Source organism: Amblyomma americanum, chromosome 3 (assembly GCF_052857255.1).
Source record: "Amblyomma americanum isolate KBUSLIRL-KWMA chromosome 3, ASM5285725v1, whole genome shotgun sequence".
Taxonomy (NCBI): Eukaryota; Metazoa; Arthropoda; class Arachnida; order Ixodida; family Ixodidae; genus Amblyomma; species Amblyomma americanum.
Window position 1 is genome coordinate 101,326,566 of NC_135499.1, and position 26,071 is coordinate 101,352,636.

A 26,071-nucleotide genomic window follows, 5' to 3' on the forward strand; every position below is an offset into this window, starting at 1 on the left:
GCGACCGCGGTTCTTCTCTCTTGCCACTTGTGCATACGATTAGAAGTCGATACTGAGATCTATAGTTGCATGTAGTCAAAAATATTCATGCAAATAGGTGTCCATGTTAAAGGTCAAGCAACAGTGACTTGCAAATTTTTTAACTTGCTTGCTTAGTGCGCAGGCAGCATGCCTAAGGCTCCTCTTTATATGCGGCGGAAAATTTGAAATTCGGCGAATTGAGACGAGTTAATCTGAAGATACAGCGATAAACACTAAATAACGTTTCAGAATGCACCTCGAGTTATATTTGGAAGAAATGCATCAATATAATGTGAACTTTTTCCCGATCTCTCCGCGGTATCTTAAGCGATTTTCGTCTTCAGATTTGCGGGGCAGTAGGAGAAGCCCGATTTTAAATTACGTGACCCCGTAATCATTGTTACCGCGGACGCTGCGATCGCTCGAAATGTGGAAGGATGGCTTTATGTGGCCTTGTCTGAACCGAATTCACGTAAAAGGGCAACATATGTAAAGCGAGCCCCGCTATATAGCTGTTCTTGTGACGTGTACAGGTGTGATACGATGGCATGGAAAATCCCAAGCACGAGAACAGGCAATTCGAATAAAACACCAGCCTGTACCGGTGATTACGACAGTACTGAAACATGAAGTCGTGCATGGGCTCGACGGCTAAGACTGGCAAAGTTTGGAAAATGCGCATTACAGGAAGCGCTGTTCAGGCGGAACGGAACACATAACCTTGAGTGCGCTGATATTCACAACCACAGGGGCTCTCCGTGCTCTGATGTCCACTGCTCTTTAAGTGCGTGTACAAGCATAGAGAGAGGGGGGAGAGAGAGGGAGAGAAAAAACTTCATTTCGACACAGCAAGTGTCGAGAATATCCTGCGCAAGGGGCACCAAAACCAGCTGGTCCGATGTTAGCCAGACCCGCCACGTTGAGGGGGAGGGTTATGGGCAACGGGGGGTTGAATGGCAGCGGGGTATGTTCCAGATTACTGTAGGTTTCAGGGCAATTCAGGCATGCACGAGACGGTCCATCTTAACGTCTTTAACACCCTACAGCAACCACAGGACCAACGCTCGTTTAAATTGCATTGACCTCTCTTGTCCACTGGTACGGAAGATAACGACAGCGAATTCGGACTGACATTATTTATTACTACTGAGCACTTTTAGTTGCTCTAAAAAGAAAAGAAACAGGAAATAAAAAAACGCAGTGGCCAGAGATGGGGGTGCAGTGTCCGGAATTCTTTGCAGGTGGCAAGCTGCATTTGTAAGGTGCGACATGTGCTATGTCATTGTATTGAACAGCGTAAGAAAAACCTAAAGTTAGATTAAATGTATTATGTATATTTAGTTTGAATGAAGGCAACAGTAAATAGACATTCATAGGCTCCAGGAAGCGTTACAGTGTCAGTCTCTGAATTATTCCGAAGTGATCTCTCCAATAGTCACAGCTCGCATTTCCTGGCGCGCTGGGTCCTTGCTTGTAGGCGCCGTCCGTGTTGTAATCGAATAGAAGAGCGCCATCTCCTGACGGTCTCCAACGGTGCCACAGTGTATTCGGAAGAACGTTGGGGTTCCTGGAGCGAAAAAAAAATAGGCATGCAATAAATCTCGTCACTCCATCTACAAAACTCTCTCTTTAAGGGTTGCACAGCGCGGGTGGTACGCGACACAGAAGAGGCCCACGGGACGGGTACCTCTTTTGTGTCTTGTTCGTCCCACGCTGTGTAGCTGAACTCTCATGTGTGAATGCATTTTCAGCTCTTCAGCACTGGCGGCAATATCTCTGTTACTTGTCTTGATTCTGTTTCGTTGAACTGGCCTTGGAGCTTCATCACCTATCTTCCGTGCGCGTGTTTATCATTTTCTTTTATTCGAGAAGTGTGCCATGAGGCATAAGTTGAAAAAAAAAGGAAGGGGGGAAGGAATGCACAGGAGTGAAAGTTAAAAGAAGGAGTGAAGACCCGTTGCGCTGAGGTAGTCGCAGAGGTTGCTGATGAAACGATTGTCCATAGTCCATCAGTAGAGTCAGTTCTTGGACTAGTTGGTAATCTTGATTCACGTTCATAGTATTCCAGCGCAACGGCACATAGCCAGAGAAAAGAAGACGGAAAAGAAGAAGGACGAACACACTTCTTCCTTTCCGTCTTCTTTTCTCTGGCTATGTGCCGTTGCGCTGGAATACTATGTCCATAGTCCACTTCACGTAGTCACTTTCGCGGTTCCACCGCAGGCCCACCTCCCTGAGGAGCCGTTTTCTAATAGCAGCCGTCGCTGGGCACGTCCACGACAAGTGCCGCACAATACAAATGTCCGGTGCAGCGTTACAGTGAGGGGGCACTGTCAGGTGCTGGCAGATCTTTGGCACGCCACCGATGACGGACAGATGGTGTCAGAGCCACCCCTGCCCGTATCCGGCGCACGGATACCTCTCCTGCCGAGTAAGACTACGGGGGAGAGGGTGCGAACACGGAGGAATTAGAGCGCGTGTTCGCTGGCGCAGAACTTCGGAATCGGAAACATGGGGCAGGAACAGATCTGGGGGAAGAGGGGAAGGCACCGGGTCGTCTGATGTGTGAAGGTGAGTCATAGCATCCGCTTGAATGTTATGTGGATCCTGAGCATGGCCGCGAATCAACTGTATGCGCACAGGACATGGATACTTTGCGCAGAGCACGTGAATTGATTGTGAAATCTGGAATGTGCATCGAACAGCCGTAAGCTGTTTAAGAGCGGCGTGGGAGTCAGTGTAAAAATTAACTGTATTGAATGTTAGAACGAGCGGAAGGGAAGCAATGGCATTATAAATGGCTTGAAGTTCCTATGCCAGGGGAGTGCACGTATCCGCAGTATACGTCGCGCGAGAGTCGAGATGCGGATGAGATGGACTATACACAGCAGTAACTCCCCTTTCTGCAGAATGTGATGCATCCGTGTATAATATGCACCCTTCAGGCAGATGCGCTGCTGATACCGACGGGGAAACAGTGGGGCGATTGTCAGTGACCTGGCAATATGATCACGGAGGAAGTGTCTTTACACGATAAGTTGGAGAGACAGTTTTCGAGCTCTTGCCACCCGTTGGTCGATGAGTTCACTGAGTGTATTAAGTTGGGCGAGCTCCTGTAGCACAGGTATGGGTATTAAACGAGGCGGATATGTTATGACGCGCATAGCCTCACGATTGATAGCTTCAAGGGAGTCCCACTGTCTGCGGGTGAGACGTTGAAATTGTGCCTGATATACTATCCGTGGCTGAAGGATAGAGCGCACAAGCTGGCAGGCCGTATGAGCACGTGCGCCACCAGAGCGCGTAGCTATGCGACGAATCAGACCTAGATTAGCTTGAGCCGGTCAGGCTGTCAGCCACGGGGTGCCAGTCCCAGATGTATGGAGAAGACCAAGAATCCCAACAGTTTCTACCTGAGGAATCGTAGAATTATGTACCGTAAAATTTAAAGGGGGAGCTTACCGTAAGCCGGCTTTATTTCCAATGCGAATGAAACATGATTAAGTAGGAGAGAGTGTTAGACCCAGAGGTGGGAGGCAAGATGTCAATACATCCAGCGCGTGCTGAAGGACCGACTGATGAATAGACGCATCTGGATGATAGCACCACAAGGTTATATCATCGGCATACACAAGCACACGTAGAGAAGGGATGGTCTCTAGGGCTCGAACAAGAGGAATTAAAGCCACATTAAATAATGTGGGGGCGAGAACGGAGCCCTGCGGCACTCCTCTATTGGAAGTGAAGTTACCAAAGGGCTTTCCGTGGACACGCACGCTGAAGGTTCGATTTGCTAAAAAGGCGTGAATAAAGAGGAGGAACCGGTGAGGGAGACCAAGAGTTTGAAGGGAGGCAAGAATGGCAGAGTGAAGGATGTTATCATATGCCTTTGTTATGTCTGTAGTGATTACGGTTCGTACAAGGTGACTCTGCGGAGAGTGGTCAAGCACGTCAGCAGCCAAGGTAACGAGGCCGTCCTCCGTTCCAATTAGTGGGCGGAAACCAATTTGGGAATCTGGGTAACAATCATGGGATTCCAGCCACCACGACAAGCGTGCGGCTAGAATTTTTCATAAAGCTTGCTGATGGCAGGCGTAAGGGAAATTGGACGAAGGGCCGAGAGAGAGAGACTGGAGGCTGACCTAACTTGGGTATTGGAACCACAATAAAATGATTCCAGTCTCCCGGCATGACGCCAGAAATCCACACTTCGTTAAAAGTATCAAATAGGGTTTGCAAAGCCCTCCCTTCCAAGTTACGGAATAAGGAGTCAGGTATGCCGTCGTGCCCGGGAGTGGTAGTTGTTTTAAACGTTCAATGGAGGCCAGCAGCTCTGCCAGGGTGAGGTCAGAAGTTATCCCATCGGAGGGCTCTGTAACCGATAAGTCAGGTGGAGACGTAGCGGTGCAGTCATGGTTTGGAAAAATTGAGGGGCAGCTTGTTGTGCAAATGTGTCCTCATCCACATTTAGCGCGAGGCGAATGCTCTCTGTGTAATCTGCAACCTGAGAAGGGCGCTCCATGGCGTGAAACACTCTCCAAAGATGTCGATTGCCCTGCGTAGAGGACAGGCGGGCACACCATGCAGCCCAGCGTTGCCTGCCTAGCCGCTTTGCATAGCGCCGCGCCCGTGCGGTAGCGCGGCGAAGAGTAGGAAGAGCCGATGAGTCATCGGGGTGACGAGTAGCGTAAAGATCCGCCTGGCGACGAAGAGCCCACAGATTCAAGAGATGTATGTCCTTTTTTTGGTCGTCTTCATTTGCACTAGTGGTAATAGTGTGAGTAGCGAGAACAGCAGAGAGAGTAGACAGTGCTGAAGAGGGGTTGAATGTAGATAAATGATTGTCTGCGCGTACAGAGTCACATGATGTTATTCGTACAGTGCGGCGTATTTTCCGTAGACGCGTAGGCGTGAGGGAGATAAAAATAGGGCTGTGATCGCTACCCCAAGTATCAGAATCAACAGCCCAACGAGGGTTACCGGGGCCTAACCACCAAGTCAAATCAGGTGAATACGGGCCACCTCGTGGGCGGGTAGAAGTATTCGGGTGGATTAAAAGTTGAAAGGAATGATCCGAAAAAGCTTCCTTGGATGTGCGCGCCCCTTGAGGAATCCGATGGGTAACCCCACGCAGTGTGTGCGCCGTTGTAGTCACCACCAACTAGAATAGGGATACCCGAGTTGGTAGAACATGGAAAACGAACCCATCCCAGATTGGGAGATGCGGAGCCAGGACGACTATAAAAAGAAACTAGGACAAGGGGTGTGCGTGCAGGTTTGACGAGAAAGGCGACAACCTCTTGACGTGTGTTGCACCACCGTGAAAGGTCGAGCGGTGTGTCCGGAACTGAATTGTGAATATAAACTGCAGATTTACCTGGGCTGAAGGAGGAGGCGGTGCAATGGCGATCAGGGATAGAGGGTGAACGGTATGCGCCGAAGCCTGAAAGGCGTGGACGTGAATTATGCTCTTGCAGTAGGAATGCCCATGCCTTCAGCTTTCCGTCGCGAAGGCGGATGTTCACTTCAGAGGCCTTATTAGCGAATCCTCGACAGTTCTACTGCGCCACCATAGATGATGCGCTGTCCATGACGAGGCCGAAGAGCTTCCACAATGAGGGATGTCACCTGCTTCATCAGCGCTTATATCTTATCCACTGTCGGGGTAGTAACGGCTAACAGGTGGTCGGCACCTTATTGTGGCCCAGTGCTTACTCAAGGTGATTCCTCTGATGATTGCTCTCGAGTTATTAGAATTCTTCGAGAAGATTGAGAACGACGCTGTTCGCGGTGCTGGGTGAGCTCGTCTAGCCGGCGGCGAGCCTCCGCGATTGCATTGTCTAAAGCTGTGTCTTCATCTGTGGTATCCACATGTGATGGATGCACTGGACGTTTTGACGCACCATTTGATCCGGAAAGGTGAGCCGCTTGTGCATATGTACGCTGGCGAGGAGACGTATGGTGAGCAGCGGGCTGAGATAAAGGAAGTTCAGGGAAGTCGTTGTCGTCACATGCGAGAGCTGCAAAGCGATTACTTGTAGGAACATCCATTTTTGCAGGCGACTTGTGAAACTTCTTCGCCTGCTTCTTCTTTGCACAAGCGGGGGAGCGAATTTCATGGTCCGGTGATTTGCACAGGGCACAAGGAACTGTTGGTTCATTCATGTCGGCCACAGCTGCTGGATTAGGGCAGGTATTTTGCATATGTCCTTCTTTGTGGCAGTGATAACAAAAAATACGACGACGTTGGAAGGGCTGTGGTTTGACGATCGCGCCGTAGTAGGTAAGGTACTTCGGGAGAGTCAACGGGCTTTTGCAGGATGAGCAGGTATGAGGCCCGGTGCCCCATAGGCCGTGCTTGCAGTACTACGTGAGTTGAGCAGCGAATGTTTGCGCGCGCATCCTCGGGAGGGCTCGTGCTGTCGACATGATAAACCATGCAGCGGAGTGTGTCAGGACCAGATGCAAAATATATTTGCACCGGGACATGCTTGCTGTCATCCAGGGGGATCCGCGTAACTGCGCACATTATCCGGGCGTCCATCAAGGATGGCACGTTTACCGTGATGGTGTTCGACGGGCGATGGACGACAAACCCGCAGTAGTTCGAAGAGCCAAGAGCGTGGTCAACTGTGGCTTGAACATTCCGGGCAGGGATGGCAGTCATATCAAAGCGCAATGTAGGCTTGATGGTAACGCGGAACGAGTTCGCAGCAGGCGGAAGAGAGCCTTGACTCACGGAAGGCATCTGTGGAGGAGGCTCATACGCTGGTGACGGCCCTTGGTGGGAATACTGAACCGGCGCGACGGGCACAGTTTCTTGAGGGAGAGTCACGGGCACGGAGGCGGTGGAGCAGTCCATGTCACAGGCCAAAGGCGTTGCATCGCAAGACGGCGCAGGCTGGAGGCCCGGAGGCGCTGACGATTGCGTGGACGTGGAGGCTGCATCAGGTGGCAACACAGCGGGCATCCGCGTAGCTGTCGTCGACAACCCAGAACCCATGCAGACGCGTAGCGCGGCCTCGCTCGGCAGCGCTGGGCTAAGCCTAGCTTGCCCCTGAGGGTTCCGGTTGGGTTTTCTTACTTGAAAATGCGCCCACCTTGCCGGGAATTTCTCCGCAGGGGCGTCGTCAGCATTCGGTCTCACGGAGGGCACTGTCCGACCCGCGCCACACGCGAGAAGACAGCGAAAACCGAAAACACAGAACTAGAAGCAGACACGTATCCACCCACTAGGTCTTCGTCGTCTTCTTCCAACCAGTAAGAGACGCTGTCACTTATCATTTATCATTATTTATTTATTATTGATTATCTTTTCGGGCGACGAGCTCCAGACGCCTCCGGAGAACCAAGCCGCGTGTTCCCTTACGTGCCTTGTACTTCCTTCTGTCTCTTCGAACGAACCCCGGAGCAACTTCTCGAGAACACTGTATACGTCTCCACCCGAATGGTTTATTGCCATTTATACTCGAGGCCGAGAAGTTTCGGTGAGCAAACCCTAACTCAGTGCATATCTTGAACCGTGGAACTCGTCGGACGTGGAGCGTTGCTCTGAAATTGGTTCTTGTAGATAGACTGAGTGACAACAGCGAGCAGTAGGCGAGCGGGCCGCTGAGGTCGCAGCTCGGGAGCAGGCAAACGTTCTTCCGCGCCCTGTTGCATCTGGGTTGCAAGCCCCAAGGGTAGCGTTGGCCTGGCGGCCTGGGGCAAAGCTGGAAACATCCGAAGGTCCCGGCAAAGGATGAGTCGACTGGCAACAGAACAACTTGTTTATTCTGGCATCTCAAAAGAGCAGCCGGTCAGGGCGACCACGTTACTCGAAGGGCGAAATCGAAGTCTCTCCGGCGTCCGGGGCAGCTGGTTTTTTATACCCACGGAGTCGAGGGCAAGAGGGAACGGCTTGGGAAGAGTCATCCGATACGGCGACGCTTGAACATGTTCAGGCGTGACGGGCGCGTCCGCCAGGCCGGCGCCGGTCAGACCTCCTCGCCTCCCAGTTGGGGAGCTCCTCTCCCCGGCTGCCGCGCTTTGACAAGCGTGGGCAAAACATGCACACACACACACACGCACGCACGACGACACGTGGCACTGAAACCTGCCTGGACGCGCTTGGCGGGAGGCGTTGCGGCAGCGATGAACGAAGCCGCGGCATCCGGTGCATCCGCGCCGGCTATACCGCGCGCTGTAGGCGAGACGTAACAGACCGCACCGCCGGGAGAAGGAGATCCCGATGGTCAGGGGACTGCATCCGCTGTCCAGAGGGATGTCGCTCGATGATGCTCGTAATCGAAACCGATCGTCCCTCGACGTTTCTTGAGCGCAGCGCACAGAGAAGGCCTCGTTCTCAGGTTCAGGATCACACAGGGCACTGCAAAGTCACTTCAGGAGAGTTGCCATTTTTGTGCTCGTTCCCAGCAAGCGTTAGAACTACGCCGAAACGCAACCGCTCAGTCAGCAAGCACGAGACAACCCTCACTAAGCTCTGCCAGGCTCTTTCCCCTTTTATACTACTGCCTAGTTCCTTACAGTAGTCAAGCAGCACTCAGAACGCGTCCACAAATTGGAAAATTGCACTAGAAAGCACATAATCACTTTGAAACACTAAACAAAAGCAATATGTTAAAAATCCTGCCTCAGGAAGAAAACATCAGTAACCAACAACTTTGAGGCGGATTCCTACGTTAGGGGCTTCGACTTAAGCCATCGGCGTTACCGTTGAGACTCCCCTTTTTGTAACGCACCTCAAAGGAATATTGTTGCAAAGCGAGGCTCCAGCGCAGGAGGCGGCCATTTTTGGGAGATATGGTCTGCAGCCATTGGAGAGGGCAGTGATCCGTCTCAATGATAAACCTCGAGCCGGCTAGGTAGCATGACAATTTCTGAACGGCCCACACGAGACACGCACACTCTTTCTCGGTGGCGCTGTACGCCTGCTCACGACAGGTCAGCTTACGACTAGCATACAGGACGGGGTGTTCCACTTCTCCATTGTCCCTTTGGCACAGTACAACGCCCATGCCTCGCTCACTAGCATCGCACTGAACAACGAACCCTTTGGTATAGTCTGGCGATCGTAGCACAGGCTGGCTTGTTAGGGCGCTCTTTAGGGCGCTAAAAGCTCTCTCCTTTGTTTCGCTCCAGACGACTGTTTGGGGCTCTGTTTTTCTTAGAGCATCCGTCAGGGGAGCCGCGATATCGGAGTACCTGGGGATGTACCTCTGATAGTAGCCGGCGACACCTAAGAACGACCGAATATCGGTCTTCGTGCGCGGTTGCGGGAAGTCTCGCACAGCGGCCACCTTTATTTCAGAGGGGCGGCGACGACCCTGTCCAATCACGTGACCGAGGTAGACAACCTCGGCCTGTGCTAATTGGCACTTGGGAGCCTTGACTGTCAAGCCCGCTTCGCGCAGGCGGGTTAGCACTGCCCGCAAGTGTGCCATATGCTCAGACCAGGATGCGGAGAATATCGCTACGTCGTCTAAATACGGTAAAGCGAATTCTTCCTGTCCCCGCAACACTTTGTCCATGAGGCTTGAAAAGCAGTATGGCGCGTTCTTCAAACCAAAACTCAAAACTTTAGGACGGAATGTTCCCATTGGTGAAATGAACGCCGCATACCTACTAGCCTCTTCTGTAAGTGGAACCTGCCAATAACCCCTGACAAGATCTAGGGTGGAAATAAACTGAGCGCTACTAACTTTCTCAAGGCGCTCCTCGATGTTAGGGATCGGATAAATTTGATCCTTAGTAATGGAATTAAGCCTGCGGTAGTCGACGCAAGGACGAGGTTCCTTGCCCGGTACCTCAACTAAAATCAAAGGGGAGGTATAATCACTCTCACCCGCCTCAATAACACCGAGCTGTAGCATTTTCTTTACCTCAGCCTCCATAATATCGCGCTGGCGGGGTGACACCCGGTACGCCTTGGATCGTACTGGCTCTGGGGAGGTAAGTTCTATATCATGAGTAAGGACAGAAGTCCTACCAGGCCTCTCAGAGAACTGACCTTGAAACTCTTGTAAGAGTTGGTGTAGTTCGGTTTTCTGCTCAGGCGACAGCGGTGCTTTAATGATTAAGTCACTAATGACCTGATCAGTGTCTTCCCTGTTCGTCACTGAGCTTAGTCCCGGAAGCTCGACCGGAAGCTCTTCTAACTTTCCCTTGTCGGGCATTTCCTCTCCAGTACCTGGTGCCTTCAACGCTACAGGCTCAATTTTATTCAGTTCGGACGTGCTCTGAATATCAGCTTGCTGCGCCTCCGACCCTTTCTCATTGTTCGACAACGTCGGCCCCGCAACTACCGCCTTTGCAGCGAGCTCCCGAACTCTCGGTCTGGTTAAGGCCTGAACGCTAGCCTCACCAAACAAAAGCCCCTTCTCGCGCAGGAGGTGATCGGACCTGTTCGAAAATAGGTACGGGTACTGGGGGGGCAGCCTAGATGACACTACGGCCTCCGTCTCAAGTGCTCCGAAAGGTCCTTCAATAAGCACTTTTGCTACGGGCAGACACACGCTATGAGCTTCCACGGCTTGCTTGATCCATGCGCACTCGCCCGTGAACATATCGGGTTCTACGTAAGAGGGGTGAACTACATCCATTGTAGCCGCGGAATCACGAAGCACTCGGCACTCTTTCCCGTTCACGAGGAAGTCTCGCATGTAAGGCTCGAGAAGCTTCATGTTCTCGTCAGTGCTACATAATGACAAACACACGACTTCTCTTTTTGTTTCTGGACACTGCGCCGAAAAGTGACCCGGCTTCTGGCACGTATAACACACGCGCGCTTGCCTCCTCTCGAACCGCTTTCTGCGTTCGGCTTCGGCTGCCGCCGTCTCCTTACGTTCGGTCGGACTGCTTTCACTCGCATCCGCACTACGCGTGTCCCCCCATGCTCTCATGGGTGTGAACTTCGGCCTCTCAGACTTGGAGCCAAATTCACCCTTTTGACCGTCCTTAGCTCCGCGAGCCCGACGCGTCACAAACTCCTCGGCTAGCTCGGCGGCTTTAGCCACTGTACTAACGTCTGGCCTATCCAAGACCCAGTACCGCACGTTCTCAGGTAACCGACTATAAAACTGTTCCAGCCCGAAACACTGCAGAATTTTCTCGTGGTCACCAAACGCTTTCTCTTCTTTGAGCCACTCCTGCATGTTTGACATAAGCCTGTAGGCAAACTCTGTATATGACTCATTTCTGCCTTTTTCATTTTCCCGAAACTTCCGACGGAACGCCTCCGCTGACAGCCTGTACTTTTTTAGCAGACTCGATTTCACTTGGTCGAAATCCTCTGCCTCCTCTCTCTTCAAGCGAGCGACTACGTCGGCCGCCTCGCCGGGTAACAAAGTGAGCAAGCGCTGTGGCCACGTTTCCCGAGAGAACCCCTGCTTCTCGCACGTTCGCTCAAAGTTAACCAGGAACAAACCAATGTCCTCTCCAAGCTTAAACGGCCGCATCAGGTCAGTCATTTTGAACGATACCCGTTCTCCTGCACCGTGTGCCTGACTTCCATTACGAGCGCGTTCCATCTCTACCTCGAGACGCTTCATTTCCAAAGCGCGCTCTTCTTTCTCTTTATCTTTTTGATCTTTACGTTCGCGCTCGTCTTTCTCTTTTTGCTCTTTACGCTCGCGCTCCTCTTTTTGCTCCCTCTCCTCAATGGTCTCAAGGCATTCCGACAGCTCGTCATCCTCAGCCTCCAACTCAAGAATAGCCCTTAGCAGTTCTGGTTTTCTGAGTTTGTCTGAGACATCCAGACCCAACTCTCTTGCAAGCTCCAGCAATTTCGGTTTGCGCAACGACTTCAAATCCATGGCTGCTCCGAATGCTGCTTTCTCTACTGCCTACTATTGTCTTGCCGCAAACTAACCCGGCAGCAACGACAACCACAATTACCAGCTCTGTTTCTGACACTAACAAAAGCCTGGCAAAACTCAGAAGAAGAAAGTCCCGCACTCACCAAACCTCGCAGCCAAGAATTCAGCGCAGTCGTTCCGCTGCAGGCAACCAGTCATCACACAGGGCTCGTTGCACTGCTCCCGGATGGTCGTTGTGCTGCTCAGCATACAGTTGAACGCATATCTTCGCTGCTGGCCTCCGTTGTCGGGATCTCACCGCTGGCAACCAGTTGTTGCATCTGGGTTGCAAGCCCCAAGGGTAGCGTTGGCCTGGCGGCCTGGGGCAAAGCTGGAAACATCCGAAGGTCCCGGCAAAGGATGAGTCGACTGGCAACAGAACAACTTGTTTATTCTGGCATCTCAAAAGAGCAGCCGGTCAGGGCGACCACGTTACTCGAAGGGCGAAATCGAAGTCTCTCCGGCGTCCGGGGCAGCTGGTTTTTTATACCCACGGAGTCGAGGGCAAGAGGGAACGGCTTGGGAAGAGTCATCCGATACGGCGACGCTTGAACATGTTCAGGCGTGACGGGCGCGTCCGCCAGGCCGGCGCCGGTCAGACCTCCTCGCCTCCCAGTTGGGGAGCTCCTCTCCCCGGCTGCCGCGCTTTGACAAGCGTGGGCAAAACATGCACACACACACACACGCACGCACGACGACACGTGGCACTGAAACCTGCCTGGACGCGCTTGGCGGGAGGCGTTGCGGCAGCGATGAACGAAGCCGCGGCATCCGGTGCATCCGCGCCGGCTATACCGCGCGCTGTAGGCGAGACGTAACAGCCCTCGCTTATGACGACGGACTGTCCTAAGTCTAATAAGCGGCCCACATTATGTTTCCTCTGATTTGTTCCAGTTACAACTCGGAACTGTGGTGCACGTTTATCTGTACGTTATTTAGATAAGTGATTCTGTCACTTTAATCCGGCCCTACCGAGAAGTTTATTTGCTGAACAAGGAGACGGGCCCTGTTAACAAGCAGAACGAAGGAAGCAACAACCATCATCACTCAAAGAAAAGAAAACAGAGGAGAATGGCAGTTTTATTGTAACCATGCCTACCTTCATAGTGGGAATACTTCAAGCGCTAGCGTACAGCGACATAAAAGGGGACACAGCGCGTTCTCGCAACTGAAGATTTTTTTCCTTTGTAGCCGTATGGCTGCGCTTGGGTGGATGCCAATGAGTAATTACTCTCTTATTGGAAATTTTTTATTCAGAAGTTTTAATATATACACAGGAAAACTAACAACCCAGAACAACAACATTGCACGAGCCAAACTTGAGGCGGGAAATCACAAAAGACGTGTGACTGTTTTGGGTTGTTGGCGTTTTGTGCATAGGATAAACCTATGAAGAAAAAAATCTTCAGTTGCGCGTAAGCGCTGCGTCCCCTTCTGGGTTGTTGTATGCTAGCGCTTGAAATTCCACAGTCAAAGATTGTCCAACTTGCTCAATTGTCTGCTCTGCTGTTGACTATGTTTAATCCGCAACCAGCCGAAACCACTACCATAATCAATGTCTTCTTTTTTTCACTGTCTCATTAACGCGTAATGAAGAGTTCAGCAGCTGGAAACACGAAGTCTGTTTTGCTGTGACAGTGAGGGAGTGGATAAAGTTTTATTAAAACTGGAAGAGTCTGTAAAATCTTCCAGATGGTGCCCCTTGTTCCGAGCCCACAATACACACACGTAAACGCGCGAATTTTCAGTTTTTAGAAGTGCATGGAGAACGAATGACGTTTTGAATTCAAGACGGTGTAATGATGCGTTCATCATAAGGATTGCAACTATCGTGGAAGTGATGCGCGCTTGTGATGATCTGCTTCGTCTTTAGTGGACACTTTTGAGGTCATGTAGACTGTGCACCTTTGGCCAAGAGCAGGTATGAGCTGGAGCAGTGTGCACCTTTTCTAGTATTGGACATGAATGTTACGTAAGTGGGGCAACTTCTGCAGAACGTCACATCTTCTAGTCGTTGAGGAGTTGAAGCTTGCGCATTGCATTATTAGAACGCATGGAGATCCCTGAAAGCGTGCAGAAATATAAGCTCGCAGCCCTCATAAGGGCCCACTTCGCACGTTTCCTTCGAGCTTGAACACGTTGCCTTAGCATGAAAACGCGGCACATATCGCAATAAACCATATCCAAACTAAAACCTGGTGGAGGACTTTACCCATTCCTAGTGAACGCAGCGACCGTAGCGGCAAAGTCGTGGGCCAACACTTTGTCCCTGGAGGAAGCCGGCTGGATGGTGTCGAGGGCATCGAGGAGACCTGTGGCGAACACGAAGTCCACGAACTGCGGCACGCCCTGCCACGAGGGCCACGTCCGGTAGCTGGGGCTGTAGCCGAACTCGTATAGAAACGCCCTGCCACCCACGCTGGACGCTTCCTCCAGGAAGAAAAGCGCAGGGCAGTAGATGAGGAAGTCACCCATAGGACGCGCCAGTTCCAACAGGAAGAGTTGGCCCAGTGTGTCGTCCAGCACACCAGGCCTGTCGAGACCGTAGTGATGCACCACTGATTCCACGTCTTGGACGCCGTGGGATTCGAGGAAGACGCGGAACACGGACAGCAGCCTGCGGTTAAGTTTAAGCATTAGTCATCTTAGCGATGGACATTGTATCTTTGGAAAGAACAAATCGTGACACTCACACAAACTTTATGTATCGGAAGCTGCAAGAACAAACTTTCCTTTATGATCATTTGGCTTCAATTATTGCTGACTTCCTTCGTGAAGCCGACAAGGACTTGGTTAAAGGTTAATTCAGCTTGGTTAATGTAAAACAGTCCTTTCAGCATGTTTAGTGCGAAGTGCTTCCACAGACAACAGAGTACAATAGCACTCGAATTTCCAAGTCTACGAGGGAACGTTACCCTGTACGTTGCGGAACTTATGACGTGATGCAAGAAAAAAGGACCTGCACGCAAGTTGATGTCATTGATAGCGGCGCGGGGAAAACGCCGTTCGTGCCGGAAACTGCTTCAAATCCATCTTCACAGCCATCATCAGAAGCGCGCCTTGCATGAGATCCCTACGGGATAACACCGCCTACCTGCGAGGCGTCAGCGTCTGGTCCGCCGCTAGGCCGAAGGCCTGCATCAGTTCGGACACATGCAGTGTGCCTTCGTCCCTGGCGACGCCCACCAGAAAGTCTACGCTGCGAAGCCCCGCTTTGGACCAGGTGGGACCACCCAGCTTCCACGGGTAGTCGCGGGTGGCACTGGGTGCGTAGACGACAAGGTCGCTGCTCGTCGCCAGCTGGTCGGCAGCCATGACCGTGGCGGAGACACTGCGCTTTCGCAGGCAGGCGACCACGTGCTGTCGCGCCGAAGCGTCCCTCACGTCTCGCCTGCCGCAGCCCAGCACATTGGCCAGTGCGTTGCCGTTGATGACGGCTCGTTGCCCACTGTTGCGATGCAAGGGCGTAAAGGGTGAGCCGCTCATCAGGATAGCCCGCTGGAAGGGTGTCTCGTTTCGGGCGAGGTGGAAGCCGATGGCCGATGCTCCGGCGTCCTGCCCCAGAATTGTAATTCGCCGGTTGTCGCCTCCGAAGTAATGAATGAACCTGCATCAACGAGCGGGCCATCTTCGCGGGCTAATACGCGTCACCCGGAAAGAAAGGCGGCTGTACAATGACATCTCCGGACGCAAGTTCTCTGGCAGCATCCAGAAACCGTCATGACGTGCGATCGCGACAAGGTGGCGTCTTCATTCAAGGCACCCAGGATGCTTGGGCATCTTTATGCTACAGGCTCATTAGGTTGTTAATTTAAGAAGTCGCCACTTGAAGAGACCTCAGAAATGCTAGCCTTTGCATAGCCACATGATAATATGCAAACATATTTTAGTGTGATTAGTCCGTGGGCTCTGAAAACGAGCTTTTTGTTTATTTTCCTTAACATATTTCGATTTGAGAATGCAGCTCCTCAAATTCTGTGGTCGGATTTGAGCTCTGTTTATGCATGCAGGTAGCAACAAACATCCCGAAATAAAAAAAAAATGCGCCGGTACCCTCCACGCATAATACGCTGGGTAGCCCTATGAAAAAGACGTGCAATTGCTTTCGCGTCACGATATTAGAGTACATGGTCGCGTCTGCAGAAAGGCAAGCAGGTACACCTTCGCTAGTCCAACCTGTGCACCCATCGGAGAGCCAGTGCTTGGTCCATCAGGCCGACGTTGCCGGGCGCTTCGGGCACGAGCATGTTGAGGAAGCCGAAGGCGCCCACCCTGTACGCAGGCACGACTACGACCGTGTCCCATAGAAGCGACGCTCGGCGGCCGTCGTAGAAGGGGTACGTGCCCCCGCCTCCGAACTGAAAGCGTCCGCCGTGCAGCACGACCACCACGGGCCGCGAGCGACAGCGACCAACACTGGCCGTGCTGCGGTTGGCTGCAGGTGAAAGCGCGAAAAGAAATGAAAGACGATTACGCTCAATATAAGCCGCTATATTTTCCAGGTGAAGAAGTGGCAGCAGTATGCTTAAGTAGAGCATGTCGGGCTGGTTGGTTAATTATTTCTGACAAAGTAAAGTTGCGCGAAAAAAACAGATTACACACTTCAGTTTGCGTGCACATCATCAGTCAAGCCGTACAATCTCGGATGAGGTTGCTGGGTACCTGAAGGGCTCCCTTATATATATATATATATATATATATATATATATATATATATATATATATATATATATATATATATATATTGTAAGGTGGGGTTTATTCTGAGAAGCTCCCATCAGACTACAGCTAAGATGTTTCTAGCTAGTCGGCTAATTATATTATATATAGCTAATTATATTGAGTAGTTATACTTTTAACTATTACGGTTAGTATCATTTTTTATTGAGAGGCATGCATCCCACCATAAGTAATATACATATCAGTTTCTAGAATTGCGTTTAGAGTACAAGAAGCTCGTCCTGTACCCTGTCTCGTGTGTGTGTGTGTGTGTCTTATCCGCGCAGCTTTATCATGTCAGAAGTGACAGCAAAACCAGCGCCGCGCCCACTCAATGTTCATATTGTATCAGCATATATTCTGACCCCAGCGGCCGAGGAGACAACTGCAGTGGCCATTGCCATTAGGCATAACGAATCCGAAGACCCAAGTGCACACGTGACCTGCTGCAAGACCGAGTTCCAAAGCCCGTCAACCGACTCATGTACACTACACCCCGCACTAATCTCCACCAAATCACCTGGACCCGCCGGCCACTGGGGACTGGAGGGAAACGAGAGGGCACATGCTCTGGTTAGAGGCATCATCAACCGAGCGGGGCCACTCACCATGCCCACTTTTACTCCCCTGCCCTCCGCGTATCACGAACGTCTCTAGCTTCAGCGTCTTCAGCGGAAGCACTTATCCTAACCTCATAAGGAATTGACACGCCATACGCCGTCTCTTGGTGGCAGATAAAAACGAAAACCTTTCAATACCTCTACAAACTACATCTAATACACACAAAATTATGCGGCGACACATGTGCCTGGTGCCAGGCCCAATCTACCGTTTTCCACATTTCGTCGATATGTGGGGTCAAACCAAACAATCTCTAGACGCAAAGCACGTCGTCTTAGTGGTGGGAGGCGCTGCTGACCAGCGATAATTTTGAGGACCAAATGGCCCTCATCCACCAGGTTCGCCAGGCAGCTCAAGCCAATGGAGCCCTGGAATAAGGACCCAGCCCATGTGCTCAAGCGTCTAATTTTTGTTCAGTAAAGTCTCTCGTACTCCTCTTCTGGTCATGACTACTACACGACCCAGATGTTGAACTCCCTCACTGACCAGGATAAGAACGCGAGATATTTCAGCGGCGGCGTATCTCCCCGACCATGAAGGTGAGGCCACTTTCTCACACAGATATCGCATAAAGCAGTCGTTCTCGAGGCGAGAGAATAATAATAATAATATTGAGTAAAGCAGAAATTTGGGCAAGTTGGTACGTATCCATTTTGAAACAGCGCAACAAAGACGGGACGTGGAAACAGAGGTGTAAAGACAAACATGCGCTGACTAACAACTGGGTTTATTGAAAAAAACGCACAAAATATATACAGAGTTAGGAAAGATTAATCGCCACCATAGTCAACTCATGCCACATGTGACGCCAGATATCCAATCTCCCCTTCGGAAAGGGCGACCGATGGGCAACTAATGCACGTTGCGCCTTTCTCACGTATAAGAAAAGCTTCAAACACTTCTCGCGTCATCTTATCACAATGGCGAAACACGATATTGGTGTTCTTATAGTCGGGGGTACATTTGCATTTCTTGCAACGGAATGCACCTTTAGTGAGAGGGTCTCCTTCTGTTTTTCTTTTTTCGTACTCTTTTTCGTGTTTGCATTTGCACCTTCTGCGTAGGGGTAGTAGGGGTAGTATACCAAATTCCCTTCTCGTGTGGCGCCACATATATTGGCCAAACAGGAAGATGCATCAACAAGCGACTCATGGAACATGAGAACACCAGAAAAAAAGACCCCCTGTCACACGTGGCGGTCCACTGCAGAAGGTGCAAATGCAAACACGAAAAAGAGTACGAAAAAAGAAAAACAGAAGGAGACCCTCTCACTAAAGGTGCATTCCGTTGCAAGAAATGCAAATGTACCCCCGACTATAAGAACACCAATATCGTGTTTCGCCATTGTGATAAGATGACGCGAGAAGTGTTTGAAGCTTTTCTTATACGTGAGAAAGGCGCAACGTGCATTAGTTGCCCATCGGTCGCCCTTCCCGAAGGGGAGATTGGATATTTGGCGTCACATGTGGCATGAGTTGACTATGGTGGCGATTAATCTTTCCTAACTCTGTATATATTTTGTGAGTTTTTTTCAATAAACCCAGTTGTTAGTCAGCGCATGTTTGTCTTTACACCTCAGTTTCCACGTCCCGTCTTTGTTGCGCTGTTTCAAAATGAATAATAATAATAATTGGTTTTGGGGGAAAGGAAATGGCACAGTATCTGTCTCATATATCGTTGGACACCTGAACCGCGCCGTAAGGGAAGGGATAAAGGAGGGAGTGAAAGAAGAAAGGAAGAAGAGGTGCCGTAGTGGAGGGCTCCGGAATAATTTCAACCACCTGGGGATCTTTAACGTGCACTGACATCGCACAGCACACGGGCGCCTTAGCGTTTTTCCTCCATAAAAACACAGCCGCCGCGATCGGGTTCGAACCCGGGAACTCCGGATCAGTAGTCGAGCGCCCTAACCACTGAGCCACCGCGGCGGGTGTCGAGAGAACACCTATTACATAAATTAAGGTAGACCTCTGGCTCACCGTTTTTCTTTAGTCTGAATCCGGACGGTCGTCTGGAGTCTCTCTTACTACAACAAGCGGTTATCTTTTCAGCGGACATCACAGCAGACAACGTGCACATTGGACACGCTACGGTTGAGTTGCGTGGTGAGCTTAAAGTCAACGTTTCTAAAATAATGTACTTTGTTTTAAAGTTCCCTTGTGCCAGTGTCCATACGCAGCTCTACGCCGGCCCCTCTGACAAGACATTGAATTTGGTCAGTCAATTCGCTGCTCTTCATTTTGTTGGCTTACATGCGTAATGCCAGTGCAGAATAGTCTGCCTCGTGGTACGGCTTCGAATCCCTATTTAATAGCATATATGCGGGAAGTGCGCGATTTTTTCCTCTTGGCTTTCTTGAGGAACGGTTTAATCTAGTTACTGCTCCCTTCAGCGACATTTAGTTGCCGGTGACCGCACCTAGGGGGGATCCGCTACTACTAAGCTGCAGTGACAGCCGAGAGAAGAAGAGGCGAATTACCTAGAGTAAACTGATTTTAAAATTCGAACAGAACCTGCAGCTTGTAGTGAGCCCCAATTTCGGCTAAATATTGAAAAGCAACAGCAGACACTTAGGACCCCTTTTCTTCACCTCTTTCGGGTAGGCTGAGCAACTGTCCTCTTGCACATAGACGCTCAACGTGACACAGGATTCGGCATGAACATTATTCCTTTGACACATGCAGTCACAGTCGTTCAATGCAATCATGAGCCATAGCGCACGTAAAAGACCGGGTCTCCAGATATTCAGGTAAAGGCAGTCGTCCGAGCCCGTCGCTTGGACGGCAGGCAGCCTGGGCACGGGGCTCCAGGGGTACTGCGGGCAGGCCGGAACACCACGCCGACGCAGCGCCATGCCCGGTCGGTACTCGACGAAAATGGCTTCGGAGAAGCGTTGCGACTGCTCGAGACGGCCGTAGGGCACGCCCAGGTACTCGCTCACTTGGCCGCCCACAATTTCGCCGTGGGTAGAAGCCCTGCAGTGTGTCTCGACGCTCTGGGCGATGCCCCCGAGGGCGTCCACTGGGGGCAATGATTCGATCCTGCCAAACCACAGGAGCCGGTACACCAGCGCCAGCAAGCCGCACAGGAGTAGCGCGGTGAGCGTCAGAACAGCTGCGTGACACGGTCGCGATAAATTCGTCACTGGGCTAGAACACTGTGTTAACTTCATTCTTCACCAGCGCGACTACGACCCCTGCAAGGCAATGACCTCTCCATATCCCTCCGATTAACCCTGTTCCTACGCTCCTCTTCTCCTGGAATCCAGTACGTCACTATTAAGGACCATCGGTTATCTTGCCTTCGCATTAAATGACCTGTCCAAGCCCCTTTATTCCTCTTCATTTCGGCCAGGATGTCATTAACCCGCGTTTGTGCACACGTCGAGAGTACCAGAAGCTTGGAAGAAAGCTAACATCATCTTAATCCATAAGAAAGGAGACGCCAAGGACTTGAAAAATTAGACAAATCAGCTTATTGTCTGTTGCCCATTTACTAAGGTAATCGCTAATAACCAGAACAACCCCAATATGACCAACCCCTATATAAAACCTTCATACATTACGAAAAAGAATTTGAGTCACTCGAAACCTCAGCAGTTATGTAGGCATTGCGGAAATAGGGTTTAGAAGAGCGTTGTTTAAAAACACTGGATGATATCCATAACGGCTACACAGCTGCCATAATTTCCCATAAAGTCAGAAATAAAATTCCAATAAGGAAGGGTGTCAGGCAGGGAGACACGCTCTCGCCAATGCTATTCATTGCCTGTTTACACGAGTCATCTAGAGGCCCGGATTGGGAAGAGTTGCGAACAGTAAATGAAGGATACTTTAGGAATGAAGGATACTTTAGCATACCGCAAGAATTCTGTCAATATGGACATACGGACAACAGACAGGGGAAGCACACGCGCAGGACAACGCACGTGTTCCTCGAGTGTAATTAGTGTCTGTTGTTCGTATTTTCATGCTGACAGTGTCCTGAGAATTTCATTTGATTGCTACAAGTGGTGTGACTATCGTGTTACCTCCACATTTCGGAGCAAGTTAGAGTGGCGGGATTTTAGTACGTAGGTCCCGGTGGAGGGGGGGGGGGGTGAGGGGGGTTGACATTAGGATTTGATGAAAGAGTTATGCTGCTATAGGCGGCATACGAGCAATGGTGCACGTTGAGTAGGCAGATGATGCAATCGCAGATGAACTGAGTCGCTTTCTTAACGCAACTACTGAAGGCATTCTTTCGCTAAATGTGCGAAAAGTTTCTTCATAGTGGAGGACTTTTATAAAGAACTGGGCGCCCCTCTTACAATACATTATTCAACACATTGTTCGATACATTCTTCAGTGCACGGCTGAGCAATAGTTCTGTTGCACTCCTCTTTCGTACAAAAGACGACTGTCTCTAAAAGTGATTTATTTATTACTGGAAATCTGAAATATTTAAATTAGTTCATTGCTCAGTGGTACTGATAATGCCTTTGTAAAGATGAACGGTGCCTCTCTAACTGAACGTTTTTCGCTGGAAATCTGAATCGCCACCTTCTGAGAGGAACGTCACTCATACCTGTTCCAATGCTTAGACTGCAGCACACAAGAATCGAAGGCTTTGCTATATGCTTTCTTGTAATTTTATGATAGCCAACACGTTTTGTGCGTGCAGGGGAGGCGGGCTTGCCTTTTAGACCACTCGAAAAGCTGCCTTCGGAACGTAGGCTCCTTGAACTGGGCTATATTTGGCTAAAGTTTGCTTCTGGGAACCGACATGAACTCCGCGAAGACAAGAGGAGAGAGAACAAGGCACACGAAAACAAAGTAATGCGATGGATTCGTTATGTGTCTTGAAACATTCACGCTGGCGTCTAGACGGCTGGTCGTGATTAGCCGCTTGTTTCATGTCGGCCGCCATATTGGAGATGGCCGCTACTCGATGGTGCGCGCCTAGCCCGGTATCGAAATGCTAAATGCACGAAGAGTCCAGCGAAATTGATTGAGAACGGCAGAGCTGAGAGTAAACTGTTGAGGCTAGGTGTTGGAGCTTAAGGGGAGGCGCGGGTTTTGAAATGATAAAAAAAACGCGAAAATTTCGATTGTGCAAAAATGACATATGGAGATAAATACACTCTAAAGTTCAGGCCTAAAAAGCTTCAAGGTCTAAATTCGGCCTAAAACTACTAAAATATCCACATATTTGCTGCATACGAAGCCCGGAAATGCGATTTCGGAGCGAAATGCGGCAGGACTTCGCGGCCGTCGCTTCCCAAGACAGCGTCCCCGATAGCCGCCATCTTGGCTTTGTTTGAAAGCTGGGCCTCCTTCCCACTACCTGGGATTACTCGCTACTCTGAAATATTTTTAGAACGTCCGCATTTAGCTGTTTTTTGAGGCCTCTATAACGACCTTCAAATCGCTGGCGCGTGCACTTCAAATGCCATTTTCTCAGCTTCGCGTTTTTTGACAATATGACAAGCCTTACGGAAGTTTTTATGTTTTTATGGTGCAATTTGAATTAATCCTATACCGCTGAATTCAGAAAGAACTAAACTGTGGAGCTATGCCGCTTTTTTTTTGTCTCTATCAACTATTTCAAATTTTGTGAATCACAATGCGACCTAACTTTATAATTATGGTGCTTGGACAAAATTTAACATACATATATGGTGTTGTACTTCGACAATATAATAATACTTAGACAATATAATTAGCATAGGTCCAGATGGCAGGTATTTTGCTAGAGCCCCATTTCAATCGAAACCAAGACATGTAGGAAGAAAGTGTTTTAACGACCAGTAAGATTTACGTATGGGTTTATGAGGGTTTAGCGCCCCAAAGGGACTCAGGCTACGAGGCACGCCATAGTGAAGGGCTCCGGATATTTCGACTACCTTGGGTTCTTTAGTGTGCACAGACATCGCACTGTACACGGGCCTGTAGAATTCCGCCTTCATCGAAATTCGACCGCCGCAGTTGGGATCGAACCCGCGTCTTCCGGCTCAGCAGCCGAGCGCGATAGCTATTGAGCTACCGCGGCGAAACCACGGCGCGACCCTTAAGGATTTAACTAATTAGTCTTCAGTTATTTTTCTATAATATAGCAACTAATTAAGCTGCACTGAAAGTAGTTATATTTTTGAAAACAGGAGGAAGAGACACATATGCACACCTAATTTCATTCCGATCCGATAACTTCAGTAATGAAAATGTTCATTTCAAGACCCGCGTCTCCCCTTAACGACTTTGAAATGGCAGAGGGCGCTGCCATGGGCGTATATGTGAATTCTGCGGAGAGCGCAGGAAATCATGTGCGTGGTCTCACAGCATCTAGACTCCAGCTTGCTGCCACCTGATTCGATTCTTACCGCGCTCTCTGCGGGAGCACGAATTCGCAAACAACTCGCAATCTGAACAATAGATGGCGGCCCGGTTCCGTTGAGTTGGCGTCCAAGCTCTCGTGTTTTAGATCAGAGGCGTGTGTTTTTGGTAATGACAGATAAAAATCCGGCCGCAGAAGTATGTACATGCCGACTTACACACAGTTGCCACCACTTCATTCTTCTCCTGTTTTGTTTCTCATATGATTATCGGTATATTCAAATAGGACCAATTTATGAAACAGTATTTCTGAAATAAGACGCCGTGGTACTGTTGAGAGTGTTTAAGCGGGCTGAGAAACCAACTTGTTCGGAACTTACGGGCGGGCATAACGTGACCAGTGGCAATCACGCCTCGGGCATCACGGTCGCGCCTATCTGCCACCTCTCCGTAGGCATGCAGTGCGATGGCTCGGCAATATGATACCAACATAGATACGAACATTCCAACGACGGCGCATGGTTTCCTATTTGTAGGGAACTGAAACTTTGCTGCCTTCGTACTTGCTGGTGCCCTGCCAGCAAACAAAACAAGTTGGACAGGAAGAAAAATAACTGTAGCGACGCAGCATTAAGCTTCGAGGGTGACCCTGCGCCAGGGTACATGGCTAGCTGGTCCGTCAGCTGGTCCGAGGCTACACTCCAAACACGAGTGCGACTATAAGTAAGCAAGCTATAAAATAGTAAGTTTTGCTCCTTTTGGTTTATTGTGTAACCAAGCCCGCCATATTGGGTGGCGGGGTTACAAATAACAGGAGGATTGCATAGCAGCGGGCCAGGATGGTAAGCGTTGGATGTGACTGTAGACATATGCCTATTGCTTGTAACGCGTTGCTGCTATTATTGTGAAGGTGCCCGCATCGTTCCAGTTTCACAACTAGCATTTGACTGAAGCCGTATGGGATTCCCAAACGGTCCTGAATATTTTGTGGGGTATTATTTGCCCTTCACCTGTCCCCGCGATCATGTTGCTACGCTGTACGGAATGTAAACGCGGAAAGTAGATGAAAAAAAAAAAACAAACATTTGTTTCGTCGTGCAGTTCTTGCGCAACCTAAAAAAGGCATTCTGTCAGTGATTTTAGCACTGGGCTAATACGCGAACAAACGGTTTGCAGCGTGCTCGTTGTTAAGGGCTAACATCCAGTTTTTTCGTAACTGTGACTTCGCACGCAATTGTTCAAAAGTCAAAAGCGAAATTTAGAGCTCGTAACACAGACAGGTCTAGTGTAAACAAATTGTCAGTAAACATGGAACTACGTGAATCGCTTCGAACTGTTCAAAAATTGTGCAGCCAAGACTTACAGCACAGAGATCGGTAGGTCCAATAAAAAACGCCTTCCCTGAATTCCGGGCAGCATGATCGGAGGCGCTGTGACCAAGGCTGTTGCAGGCGTGGCATTCTCCTTCATCTTCTTTGCCTTCTGTGCTATATAGGTGGAGGTAGAATATAGGTTGAACTGGGCAAAAAGAGGGAGGAGCCATTTATGCAGGGCAGAAATTTTCGCCGGCGTATAAAAATCGCTTCGTGGAGAACGGAATTGGGGAAAGAAAAAAAATGCAGAAGCAGAGGGGTGCATAAAGCTACAAAGTAAAATAAGTAAAATAAAAAATAACAAAAAGTAGCATTGAATTTGGGCCGAGGTGCATCAAAGAAAAACGTTAGTAGCTATAAAATGGCGGAGGGCAATGTCTTTCCAAGGTTGACTGCTTGAAGAGTGTGCGTAATGGTGCGATTCAAGGAAGATTTTGTGGACTTTACCAACGGCGTTGTGGAGATTACCAACCAAAAACACTAACACCCATCACATGTTGTGCAGGAAAGCAACCTCTTTACTGACCAGCAATAACGAAGGCTTACTAATGCATTCATGCTGTCTTTTTCGAATATGATTAGCTTCCATTAACTCCCTTGTTGTCTTATCTCGGTGACGAAATAAAATGTGCCGGTGTGCGACTGCAAACGTCTGCACACTTTCTCGTTTTCTTTCCTGCAATCCTTGCAGTGCTCCTTTAGATGGGAATAGGTTGAATCCGAAAGTAAGCGCAGATGTTCCCTAAGCATAATATTATTACACCGGTCCGTCCGACCAATATAAACTTTATTACAAAAAAAGAGGAACCCCCACCACCACCACTGAGCTATACACCACTGTGCAAACACATTCTACACATCCTGATTTATGCGATACTGGAAAATGAAATGGGCTGTTTCTTGGTACGTTGGCACGCCGGTTCCTTATCATGCGGCAAAGTCCCCCCCCTCCCCCCCCCCCCCCCCCCACACACACACACCTTGTGTAGCGCAGAAAACACTACGTTCACGTCAAACCATCTCGCAACCTTTTAAAGGAATAACTGCATCTTTCCTATCTTTTCTGTTTAATCTGGCTTTTAAGAAATCTCCCGTACTGCCCGCAATGGCTTCCCTGAAGTTGCTGAAATCAATACTTTTGGGAAAAACTGCAGCTTCTAATCTACATACC

At 49.9% G+C, this 26,071-nt stretch overlaps 1 protein-coding gene across 1 annotated transcript; it reads right to left on the bottom strand.

The window, feature by feature from the left end:
• Positions 1–1,410: 1,410 nt before the first annotated feature.
• Positions 1,411–24,987, bottom strand: LOC144123932 (cholinesterase-like). Its single transcript, XM_077656643.1, has 7 exons — positions 24,891–24,987; positions 19,807–20,330; positions 17,515–17,584; positions 16,053–16,311; positions 14,971–15,483; positions 14,089–14,493; positions 1,411–1,588 (listed from the first exon to the last, which is right to left on the bottom strand). The coding sequence occupies exons 1-7, from the start codon at positions 24,985–24,987 to the stop codon at positions 1,411–1,413; spliced, it is 2,046 nt and encodes a 681-aa protein (XP_077512769.1).
• Positions 24,988–26,071: the final 1,084 nt, after the last annotated feature.

Bases quoted from the DNA above. Each gene is read 5' to 3' on its own strand.
- LOC144123932 (XM_077656643.1), bottom strand. From the start codon at position 24,987: ATGCCACGCCTGCAACAGCCTTGGTCACAGCGCCTCCGATCATGCTGC. The intron at 20,331-24,890 runs GTAAGTCTTGGC...CGTGTCACGCAG, and splicing joins GACCTACCGATCTCTGTGCT to CTGTTCTGACGCTCACCGCG. The intron at 17,585-19,806 runs GTGAAGAAAAGG...TCCTTATTCCAG, and splicing joins GCTCAGCCTACCCGAAAGAG to GGCTCCATTGGCTTGAGCTG.